We start from the raw sequence: 12,587 nt of genomic DNA on the forward strand, positions 1-12,587 counted from the left end.
GGGGGTATGTTGTATATGCATTCTGACATGACAATGAGAATGTTTGGGACAATGCAGAAATGCACACACACTCTTGTACACACACACACACACAAGCATGAGGTGGTGCACTGCACTCGCTATTGTCTTCTGACTGAACGCTGGGAACAATGACACCGATGTGTTGACTTTTAGTTGAGCTTCACGTAAACACCAGAGTCTAGACTCCAGTCAGCCGTTGTCTTTGATTTCTGCTTGCTGCTAATTTTTTGCCTGGGCAGAAAAAAACGGTTTGGAGCAATGTGCATTTTTGTTCTTGTTTGAGTTTTGGGGGTTTTCGATTGAGGGAGGCGGGGTTTCACTTTAGTACCAGAGACTTGTGCAGAGAGGGCTTGGTCTGAATACTAGCCACGTGTCATCGAGGCTCAAGAGTCTGCAGGTTTGTTTGCTGCTGTTGTGGTTGGAATGAAAAGAAACTGCAGATTCATGTGCCTCCGTGGCACACGTGTGTGTGTGTGAACCGCTGTGCTTAAGCAGCCTGTAATATTTAATCCATGTACATATTTTAAAGCCACTTTATGTCCTGAAAGTCTGATTTCTTCTTTTTTAATCCTGCACAGAGTGGCTTTAAGGATTCAAGGAATTAAAACGAGTGTTCGGCCTGTTACAAGCTCCTCACAAAGAATGCACGCAACAATGCAAAGGGATATGCATGACGTGCTGATTGGACAATTAAATGTCTAAAGTCCCAAAATTTGCTAGAACTTTGCAGCGATATCGAGCTACTTAAACTGCAAACGACCAGAGAAGAAACTGTAAACAACACAACGCCATCTCGCCTACTCAACCTTGATCTGCAGCAGCTTGCGTCTCTTTTGCGTATCATAAAACCACAAGTTTTCCACCTTTTCATGGTAAATATATGGAAATTCTTTATTAGGATTAACCCCTTGAGATGTACCATCTCGTTTCCAAAGGGGTCCTCAACGACAATTATACAAAACAAAAATAACAAGATAATTAAACACCACATGAGAAAAAATACATAAATAAAGTGCGATAATAAGACGCACATAATGAAGAATACTCCCGTCCCAGACCACATTGATTACCTCCCGTGTTAGCGTTGGTTGCGTGAGCACAGAGCCGGTGTATCCCGCATGCTTGTTGTCAGCACCCCTTGAGTGGAGAGTGTAACGGGCCTTATGTGGTAACAGTTTGTATTCACTGCTACCGAATGGAATACTTCAATGACGTGGCCAAACCTGCTCTGTTTGTGGTTTCTGGTGTTTGGGGAAAGAAGGAAAGGGGCAGGGTGTGTGTGTGTGTGTGTGTGTGTGTGTGTGTGTGTGTGTGTGTGTGGTTCGGGGCAGGGACTCCACATGAAAAGGTCTTGTGTCCACCAGGTACCTCTTAGTAACTCGCCGTGTCGACAGATGCTCGTGGGAAGAATCGTTGAGATCTTTTTTAAGGTGCCGTGGCCTTCGGGGGTCAGTTCAAATCATCTAAACAACATATTTTACAACTTACCCCTGGTGATATCCAGCAGTGCACGTCGCTTCGGTGGCATACGATGAGGTGTTGAGTATTTATATTTACTGATGGCTTATGTGGCTCGGGCAAATAGTTTGCATGGTTCAACTGAGCTCAGATGCTTTGCTGATTTTATTATGTTGTATTTCCACAGAGTGAAATAAATAAGTAACCATGCATCATTGCAGTCACAATCAAACGACAGTAAAACGAGTTCATAGGCGCGTCAGGGCCTGTGAGGAGAGATGCAATTAATAATGCAGTTACATTGAGTTACATTTCGAGGTAAACGGATTTTCTCACGGATTTGGAGCACGTGGTTAGCGTTGCAATTTAAAACGACAACAAAAAATCCTACAAAACTTCTTCATTAGGTTTAAGCAACAGAACTACTTGGTTAGGTTTAGGCAACAGAAGCAACGCATCCTCCACCCTGACTCATTTGAAACGTGTTTGTGATACAAAAGCAAACATGATCCGAGATTTTTTTTAAATACGCTCCCATTCAAAAAGTAGTCGACGATGCAGTTTCTTTGCATTGGAACGTAGTGTTCTGCTGGGTGCCACGAGAGGTTTAAGCGAAGAAACATTTCGACGATGGCGGTGAACTGAGGCCTGTAGCCGTTAGCCCAGTTTGGGTATCACACGAACATCTGGAGGCGCAGCTGTGGGCGGAAGGTTTCCCGGTGGACACGCAGCCTCGGTAACAGACTGCATTGACTCGTCGTTGTGACTCACTCCGATCTCTGCAGCGGTGCTTTTCTTTGCCTGCTAGAAGCCCCGCTGCCAGTTCTATCCGAGCAGCGAAAGAGGGCAGAGAACAACAACAACAACAACAAAATCCCAAATCCCCTTTTCACCTCGCATAGAACGGTTTATCTCAACAACTAACTAACTAAACTAAATAACACCTCCTCCAAATCTCCCCTCCTTCCCCAACCTTTCTTTCTCCCTCTCTCCCTTCCTCTCCTCTCCCCTACTTTATGGTAAACCAGACTAGAAGCCACGTAACACACTCCCCCGTTCTCTCTCTTTCCCTTGCTTTCTCTCTTTCTCTCGCCACAGCAACCACATGTCCACAGCGATCAAAACAATAACCTCTGTGTATTTGTTTCCCCTCCCTCTTCCTTTCCTTTGTCGGTTTCTTTTCTTTTTGTTTTCCTCCTCCTGTCTCCTCCAAACACTCCTCTGTGCGTCTGCGTCCTCCCTCCCTCTCCCTACCCCTCGTCATTTTTATTTTTTTTTCCGTTTTCTCGTCGTCCGTCTTTGTTTGTCCTGTCTGTCGTGTGTGTGTGTGTGTGTGTGTGTGTGTGTTTTGTGTCGGCGTGCGTCTGTTGGAACGCATGTGTGTGTTGGTGGCCACCCCAGCGGCCGGATCAGTTACACAGACATGTATCAGATGCTAAGACACATGTGTCCGCCGCTAGGCCTCGGGAAGAGGTGTCCCGCCCGGGTCGCCTATAAGGTAGACTCGCCCCCCACCTCACCCCTCCGCCCCCCTACAACCACCACCCCACCTCCCTCTCTCCCTCCCTTCTCCCTTCACCCCCCCCATCCCTCCTCCCTTTCCCCTCCCATCTCCGTCCTTATACCTCCCCATCGCCGATGAGGAGAACCTCTCCTCTCTCATCTGCTGAAACCGCCCCCCCCCCACCCGTTCCTTCTCCTCCTTTCCCCCCTCTCTCCTCCACCTCCCTCCCTCCTCCCAGCGGTGTTCTCCTCATTGTCTGTTAGTGGTGGTTGTGGTGGTGGTGAGCGCTGTCCTCTCCTCTCTCTCTCTCTCCGACCGCGGGGATGGAGTGATGGGCTTTTGTCGTGAAGTGAAGTGAAGTGATAATGGAGTGGTAGTCGATCCTCTTTTCTTTTATCCCCCCCGTCAGACCGCAGGAGTAAGGGAACGGAGGAGGCTTTGCCAGTCCTTCTGCAACCTGCACGGACGCACGCACGCAAGAAAATCCAGTCGTAAAAACACACCGATAGAGCACAGATCTGACAAAGAATTCCCGTAACAAATTAAGACGCTTAAAAAAAGTAAGCAAACTACCTCTGATCATTTTCTAATTGATGCCTGCATGTTTTACCTAGCTGCATTTTGCAGGATACGTAAATCAAATATCAAATACGCTTGTTCAATACTCCTGCTTTCGACACCATTGTAGATCATATTTTCTGACCACAAAATCCCAATTTATGTGATATCGCTTTGATTCATTTAAAGATGACATCCTGTAAATGACGCCAAGGACCCCAGGACACAAATTGTTTGAAGTCATTACTGATATTCTTTGTGAGCATACGTATACGGCATTATGTACACATTGTATTGTTTCACAATAAGAAACGTAAATCATGTGAAAATCTTCAGTGTTGAGGCCCTCAAACAAACAACATCTAAAGTGCAACTATTTGCCGACGATGCGGGTACAGAAGGACCGGCAAGGGTGTCTGTCTTCAGTTCTCTGCATCTCTTATTCCTGTGGATGGCACTATAGTGCACACATAAACCACACTACTGTACCGCTCACTGTGCACATATACAAATAATAATAATAAAGTGGGTAGGAAAAGTTCTGGCCCTTCTAGTTTTTCGCCTTTTTTTCAAGATGCCTTTTTTTTTTTTGACACCCAAGGAAAACGTCAGCGTCGTTTGGCTTCTCTTTGTGTCTCAGACCAGCAGGGTAAAGATTCGGGTCGGGCATTTCAGCATCCGCTGCCTCGTTGTCTTTGTTGTCCAACTTTTCTCTCGACCATAGAGCCCTACTCTCTCCTCTCCTTTATTCTCTCTCTCTTATTGACATCCAGATTAGCCTAACAGATAATGTGGAGCTCCTTTCATTTCTCCGATCATGCTTGTCAACGATACTCTGAAAAGTAGCAACGCAAAAGCCAAATATCTTCCATCCGTCACCAATTAACAGTGTGAAATGTGAGCATCAACTGTAAAGCTAATCTACCTGAGCTAACGTCTTTGCACCATAAAGCTTTTATTATTGGAACTTCTTTTATTTATTTTTTTTAATTCCTATATTGATTAAAAAATGATACTTAATCTGACTTCCTTTAGATGAAATACGCATAGTGTACATACAATTAAAATGGCTGTGTTATTGGATTTAAATCTGACCAGACATTCAACGTTTTCAGTACTCGACAGTTTTTTCGATATTATGGACAAATTTTGGTCAAATAGTATTGCGCTTCGATCGCCAGTCCGTCTTAAACTGAAACTCCCTCTTTACTGTCCTGACTTGCTTGTGAAGTTACATATAAAGTAATATTAACTACACTGAACTATTCTGTAGAGCAGGATGACTTTGATCAAATAATGCAAACGTTCCGCTGTGCTAAACTCCTACTGAATCTGGGTGTCAGTCCGTCTTTTCCTGCTGCTCTGCTCTCCGCTTCATTTTTTACTCATTTTTGTTGTTTACTCGTTTTGTTCTACCTCTCAGTTTCCTCTCTTTCTGTCAAGTCTTCTGTCCCTCTGCCTCCACGTCCACTTGTCCGTCAGCGATCAGCAATCCACCTTCATTTCCTCATCCCTCTCTCCGCCCCAAGCCGGCTCTGTCTCTACGTTTCCTTTCCGTTTCTTCTTCTGTTTCTCTCCAGAATGTCAACCTGTATCAGCAGTGGTCCCCATCACATACTTCAGCCATCAAAGCCTTCCAGTATTCATTGACACAACTTCACACAAAACAAAGTCCATTAAAGGACATTTTTGAGATCAGAAACTCCTCGTGGTTTCTTGTTAGAACAGAGAGGGGAAGGTTAGACATCAGGACCTTTCTGACACTCATCACTCGTAATGCTTACAGGCAAAGCTCTTGATCCTCCCTTTAGTAGACACAAGGCCTTCCCTTACTTTTGATATCCGTGTATCGCTACTGACCTCTTCTTAGTAAACTTATGTCAGTGTTGTTTTTAGTCCTCGTCTTTATCTCTTGTCTTGTTCTTGTAATTCTCAGCCTCTCTCCTCTCTTTCCTTTCTATCTGCACACACACACATCTCTCTGTTATTCCCAACTGAACCACTTTCTCTTGATTCCTATTTTACTCTTTCAGTGTTTTCACGATCCTCCTCTCCTCATTCTCGCCCTTCCCTTTATATCTGTAACTACATCTCATGACCGAGCTTAGAGCCGCCTGTAGTTTAACTCGACTAACCGCTTTCCCTACCATGTGTCCCCTTTGGTAGACCCCGTCCCCTTACCCTACAGTTCTACTACTATAAAGTCTGGTTGGTCCAAAACAAAAAAAACAGAAAGAACCTCAATCATCTCTTTTTGATCTTCTCTATTATTTTTTTCTTCTTCCAGGGAATGCCACAACTCTAATCCTCTCTAACTTTGACAACCCCCTTAAGACACTGCACCTGTTTGGCATTGAGAGAGATCTTGACTTGAAATGAAATACCACCATCGCTATCCAATTTGACTTTGATTTAAGGGAACCATGAATGTAAAAGCGTAGAGAGCAAAATGATTAGAAATGAATCTGTAAATCAGTAGGATCAATCCAAGTTGGATTGAGGATACTCTCTTTGTGCGGATGCACGGCTACTTGTACTGTGATAGTGGGTTTTGAGGGAAGTCGGGGGGGAGGGGGAGGGGAGGGTTTGAGGGCTGGGTAGGTGGGGAGAGTTTGGGCTTAGATAATGGGAGTGAAGTAAAGGCATGTTGCATGCTTTGTGTGTCCAGGGTTTGTGGGATTTTTTTTCCAGGAGGGTGTTGTGTCGCATGCGATCGTCACACTCTCTGTCGCATGGCTATGGGCGACACTGAGCCCGCCTGCTGCACGCCGAGCGCTGTGGATGTTGGCCGATGCCCACCAGCCTGCCGCAACACTTGGCTTTGGGCATGCCTGACACTCGCACACACTCAGGAACACACGAGCATGCATACAACCCCACCATCGCCATCGTACTGCCGTGCTTGCCAATCGTGAGTGCCCAACGCTCATGTTCGTAGGTAAATCCAATGGACGCCAACTGGTCGGATAGGAACGGCAAGCGGCCCCAGTTGGGCCCAGCTTGTTTTGTTCTATCCGCAGGTTTCTCCATTGGTTTTACCTGGTACAGTATACTTTGTAAAAGACAGGGAACCTCCTTACAGGTAGGGGGAGCTCTATAGCAGATGCCTCAGTTAAATATAACTACAGCAGTCTCCTGAAAAATAGCAGAATTACACCAGTGATACTGTTATTGTTCTCCAGTCGACCTATTTTGTCTTCAAAGGACTGCAATTAAGCGCCCTTAATTGCAGTCTGTGAAAATAGTTGTGTGTAAGTGGGCAGGGAGGGATTAGGGTTGGGTGGTGGGGGGGCGGGGTTATGGGGGTTTGGTGTATGTGTACTGTTTAATATTTATATCTACATGTGTGTAACAACAGAGATGTGTAAATGCGGCAATGCATTCACACATTTGGGGAACATGGGCACAGGTTGGGTCGGAGGCCATTCTGGCTCCGATTGTTCTTCCTTGTGGTTCTCGGCTGTCACAGTTGCTTAGCAGCAGATGGCCTCCGTTGGATAGCTGTGCTGTTTCGTAGAGTATCGCTGGAAACACAGGAGATGTAAGTTTCTTTCTTCAAGCAAATGCATGCACTAATGAAGTTACCAAAACTGTGCGGCAGACTTTAACACACGAATGCTCAACCGTCACTTCATGTAGGACGAATTTGTCAGAGGACTTTTAGAACTCAAGTGCCTCAAGTTGAAATTTACTGACTTGACTTTTTAAGCATTGATCGGAATCATATCTGACAGAATCAAAGTGACACTCAGTCATCCTTTCCTCGACTCTAATCTGTTCAAGTGAACATTAAATGAAACCAATCCACCATTGGCTGTTGTCTATGGAGCTCTCTCAACCCCTGGCCCCCCAGCCCCTCACCCCTTCCCCTTCCTGGAGGTTCAGGCACAGCACACTTTAGCGAGGACACGTCCCTTTCTCATCCTCTCATCCCGACTGGCTCTCCACAGAGGCTGCTGCGCATGGATCTGCCGGTTGCAGATGACAACTCGGTGCATTTTAACTCCACCCTCATGGCTCTGATCAGGACAGCACTGGATATAAAGATTGCCAAGGGTACGGCCCTCAAGTACTCTCTACCCTTTACTCTACCTGTTGCTTTCTTGTCTGTCACTCTTGGGTATTCCTGGGTATGACTTTATCACCTCTCAATTTCTGTCTGTCTCTCCACAACAAGAATGATCTAGATTATTGTATCAAATATAACAAAACTCTAACAAATAACCTTTTTGTTTTGGGTGAATGTGTGCACGCGTGAATGGATAAATACATTTTATTTGGGGATTTTGTGCCATCGTGCCTTCCTTTTGGTCTGTACCGTCTTGCCCTGTGTTTGTGTGGGGGGGGGGTGTTTGCATATGTATGGATGTATGCATGCGTGCTGTCTGTGTGTTCAAATGATGTGCGTGCGTGTGTGTGTGTGTGGGCACTCTGGTTTTGCGGGGGCCACTCAGGCGGTGCAGACAAGCACCAGATGGATGCGGAGCTGAGAAAGGAGATGATGGCTATTTGGCCGAACTTATCCCAGAAGACACTGGACTTGCTGGTTACGCCGCACAAGGGTAAGTTGCAGACTTATGGCGCATAGTGGTGTGTGTGTGTGTGTGTGTGTGTGTGTGTGTGTGTGTGTGTGTCTCCGATCACCAACTCACCAAGAGGACAGCTTCTACCAGCCAGTGTCATCCACTGCTTCGCATCTCCTGATCAGGCCACTACAGCATAAACACACATACTGAACATACATATAAATAGATGTATACGCCCGCGTAATTTCTGTGTATCCAGACGTCTCCGACACTGTGGTCCAGAGGAAATATCTCCGGCCGGATTGCCATGACATTGGGTATCAAGATTCATTGCTCGCAGGATATTTATAATAAACGTTGGTGTCTCATGTAGCATCGCTATTGGGTGACTTGTGGCACAGGTAGAGCCACAAGTCAGTCTCTAAACGCTTCGCTCAACTAGAGACCCTTGTTTTGTTACTAAAACTTGGTGAATACAATTATAGTTTTAATAAAACCTGTATAGCAGAACCAATCCAAAGTCTTTATGGTGGCTCCTTATATTGGGGGCGGGGACATACAATGTCGTAGCAGAAACACGTGCACGGAACTGTTGTTGCTACAGCGGCTCTGCTAGCATGCTAACAAACACACTCAGGCATCTCACTCGCTGTTCAAAGTTTAAAAGAATAAGAATAATCTGGGAGCTCTCCTTTTGCCGGTAAATGGCTCCAGAATGTGACTCGCGGTCACACGTTTCACTCCTCCAGAATCTCTGGCCGCCTCCCGGCTCTCTCCAAAGGAGCCGCGTCCTAGACGGGGCCGATCCCACGTGGTACCCCCTTTACCTCCCAATGCATGAAGATAGCTTCCCTCGTCTCCCACAGCGTCGCTCGCCACACGGTTGGAGGCTGGGCTCTTCATCCTTTTACTTCGCTAACACTGAGCTTCATGTCGGTTTCAGTTCATTTAGGCTTTCAAATAGACACAGACGGACGACAAACCGACACATAGATCACATCAGAGTGAACACGGTAGCGCACACACCTTCACTGATCTCTCCACCCATTCAGAAAGGCCTGGTATCAGGGGGTGCCTGCTATAGAAGATCCTCTATAGAAGTCTTTTCACTACAGGAAGAATTAAACAACAACTGAACTAGTAAAACAGATCTAGGCTAATAGGTTTATTCAAAATGATTGTGATGAATGACCTTTTTCAGTGCTAGTGAAATGCTAGTGAAATGATGCATGTTTAGCAAAAGCACCAAGTTGTTTGGCTAAATGCATGGCAGCTAATGAGGTGTATTACACACATAGGTATGAGATATGTGTGGCCATATATTATCACACGTTTCTACACGTTTTAATGCTGTACGACTTGTAGCCATGCCACTTTGAAAAGGACACCACTCCTTCAGTTACCTACGCGGTTCGGTTATTGGACAACCAAAACAAAGCTCAATATTTTTCTGATTTTAAATGTTCTGTGTGTTCCATCCAAACTCTGGGGATACATGTCCGGAGTTTTTAGAAAAACATTGAGCTCCTGTTTCCCAGGGATAGTTTGACTGAGGCGTCCACGTGTTTCCTAGTGAGGTGGCTACCAGGTCCTCAGCCTTAATGTTGAGGTTAAACAAACTCACGGTTTGACACGGTTAGGTGACAGTGAAGTAATACGAGAATGCTAAATGGTATAGTATAGGAAACGCATCTGCCTGTGAAAAGACTATTGGCTTTGTTGTGTTAATAATTGTACAGTGTTGTAATATTTTATTTCTTGGTTGTACACCACAGAGTGAGCTCAGTTCTGTTTCAGTTGAAGCTTCACAGGGAACGTTTAGACAGTGGTTACCAATGTTGCTTGAAGACAACAAAAGACCATTTTTACTTTCTGTTACGATGAGTATTTTCCTCCTTTTATTTTGAATGCTTCATCTCAGCCACAAAATTTGTCAACTTGGCATATTTTCCTGGGGGTAAAATGTAAATCTACATTCTGCACTTGCAGTGCTCAGAAGTACATCATCAGCAAACAAACAGACCCTCCTAACTTGCCTTTTTATGCATATAGCTGTACATAATATCATTACATTAAATGATTTCAAGCCCTGTGTTGGAAAGATTTACTAGCCAATGAGAATGAGGTTTTGTGAACCCAAAGGATGCATGCACGCATGAAAGTTAAGTATCTTTGCATGCATATTATAATGCATATTTAAAAGCACATGTTTGTCCCTCTCTGTGAGCGTTTTTATGCTCCTCCAACACAGTGTTTGTTGCTTACAATTATTGGTTACCACTGACCAAATACTCTTAGATGATGGAATTATCCGAAATTCGAGAACCAAACATTTAGATTAAACTTTCTAGGAGTTGACGTGAAACAGAATTGTCCCAGCTGCTGTGTGTATTCTGCATCTTGTCAGTGATTTGCATTTTTTAATCTTTTTGTCTCATGCCCCACTCCCATCCCCCCCAACGGCTCAGGGTCCCATCTCACTCGGGTCTAATCTTGCAGGGTAACTTGTCATTTTCTCAGCAGCCACAGACTTGACGGTGGGCAAAATCTACGCTGCCATGATGATCATGGAATACTACCGGCAGAGCAAGACGAAAAAGCTGCAGGCGCTGCGAGAGGAACAGGTAGACTCCCTCCCAGAGAAATTCACAGAACGCAAAAAGACACCTTTATTCCTTTTTTACTCTTCCGCCTCCTCCCAGCCCTCTTCTTGTTTGATACCGCCTCCACTAGCCCTTGGACTGAATTTTGCCTTTCTTCTGCCAAATATAGATTTAAACGCACAAGAACCATGTCTTGTACATTTAAATCCAACGTAAGCTCACGGCTACACTTCCAAACAAACCCTCACTTCCTCAGGTTTTCTTGTCTTCACGTGTTCACCCAAACCCGACCTCCCTCTCAGCCTGTGCTGTACCTTTTGTTAGCATGCTACTTTAAAACAAAATCTGCGTCCTTTTTTTTCCAGCACCTTGTCGCTCTCTTGGCCAGCCTTTTGTCACGCTTGCAAACAGAGGGTGTTTGACTTTCTCGAGCTAGTTAGCGACCTTTTCGGCTGCTTTTTGGTTTTCTTTTCACCGCGGGCTGTTTGCACCTGGCGAGGAGGATTAAGGTGTTGCAAAGGTTTACCGATTTACAAATATGTTTTTGTTGTTGTTGGTAATGTTCTGAGCATTGATGATGACACCACATGGCCTTACCTTCTTGTTCCCTGTCAGTGCTCTTCCCTCTCTTGTCAATGAATGCCTTTGAGATGCACTCGCTCTCTGTCTCTGTATTTTTTGGATCCACACTGCGGACGTGTGGGGAAACATCTCTCCACTCATAATACCTCCTGTTCGCTCCTGCTGTTTCAGCGCTTGATCCCAAATTTGACGTGAAACAACAAAATCCAAATTTTGCTCTTGACTAAGATAACGGTATTTCCATTTTGCCGAACGAAGGAGTGCACCGGTGGATGGAGAGTATGTTCGTCTTATTTTACAGTGTGAATACAGTATGTGTTGGTATGTTCTTGAATGCAGCCATCCCATTGGACTGAATGGACAGGTCCACACAGGCTCTCTCAACATCAGCAGAACATAAGGGCTTTAACCAGTCTGTGTGTCTGTCAGTTTGTCCCGCCATCTGTATCTCGTACCTCGATGGGCTTGACTTGTCAAGCTCTCCCTATTTGGTCAATCCAGGTCGATTGTCACCAAGTTGCTCTAACCAAGACCCATTCTCTCCAGTCTGTGTGTTCATGAGTCTGTCTGTCTGCCTGCCTGTCTGTCTGCCGTGGTGGTGGTTAGTGGGATGTTGAGTGGAGGTTCCTGTGACCAGTATGTAATCACTTTGGGGCCATTCATTTATACACATGCCGCTTCTGAAACACACTCCATCGAAGCCGGTGTCTGCGTTCGGTGTTTGGCGTTCATGTTTTTTCGTTATAATCCATCTAAATATTATGTGCCGTAAAATTTCTTCAAGCCAGTGCCAAACCAGACTGTCGAGAGACAAACATGAGCCATTTCCCTTTGTGGCACAGGAAACGACCACTGGACAGGATTAGACACACAAATAAATAAAAATGCAGCATTTTTTTAAAGCTGCTCCTCAGATTGTTTCTGTTAAAGAGGAGGAAATAGAAGGATTTCGGTTGACATTAAATACCCTCTAACAACCATATTGTAGGACTAAAACACCTTGAGGGCCAAAGTCAACAGTTGAATTGATATTTCTTACACTCACAACAGCCACCAAATTGTTTTCATGCTTAGATAAAGTTGGCCAAAACTTAGATGTTGCGGAAAAAGCAGTATAAATCAGCTTTCTGTGTGGTTGTTTTCTTCTATACTTGTATGTATTTGGGATTTAACGCGATACGTGTCTTTAAAGCTGCATTCTCTCTAATGACCACCAGGGGGCGACTCCTCTGGTTGTATAGAAGTCTATGAGAAAATGACTCTACTTCTCTCTTGATTTATTACCTCAGTAAACATGAGTTTATGGTCTCAATCTCTAGTTTCAAGTCTTCTTCA

The 12,587-nt window shown here is 45.0% G+C and overlaps 1 protein-coding gene across 22 annotated transcripts in view; it reads left to right on the forward strand.

The window, feature by feature from the left end:
* Positions 1 to 12,587, forward strand: part of cacna1ab (calcium channel, voltage-dependent, P/Q type, alpha 1A subunit, b) — a 71,018-nt gene that overhangs the window by 39,461 nt on the left and 18,970 nt on the right. For 16 of the 22 annotated variants that reach the window (XM_031877040.1, XM_031877028.1, XM_031877038.1 and 13 more), the window contains 3 exons: positions 7,492 to 7,597; positions 7,996 to 8,103; positions 10,588 to 10,691. In XM_031877040.1, coding sequence (XP_031732900.1) covers positions 7,492 to 7,597; positions 7,996 to 8,103; positions 10,588 to 10,691 — 318 coding nt within the window. Of the gene's footprint in view, positions 1 to 2,880; positions 2,978 to 7,491; positions 7,598 to 7,995; positions 8,104 to 10,587; positions 10,692 to 12,587 lie in introns of all 22 variants that reach the window. The other 6 variants (XM_031877034.1, XM_031877036.1, XM_031877044.1 and 3 more) reach the window with 3 other exon arrangements.

This window comes from Anarrhichthys ocellatus, unplaced genomic scaffold (assembly GCF_004355925.1).
Source record: "Anarrhichthys ocellatus isolate YVR2014 unplaced genomic scaffold, GSC_Weel_1.0 scaffold124, whole genome shotgun sequence".
Classification (NCBI taxonomy): domain Eukaryota; kingdom Metazoa; phylum Chordata; class Actinopteri; order Perciformes; family Anarhichadidae; genus Anarrhichthys; species Anarrhichthys ocellatus.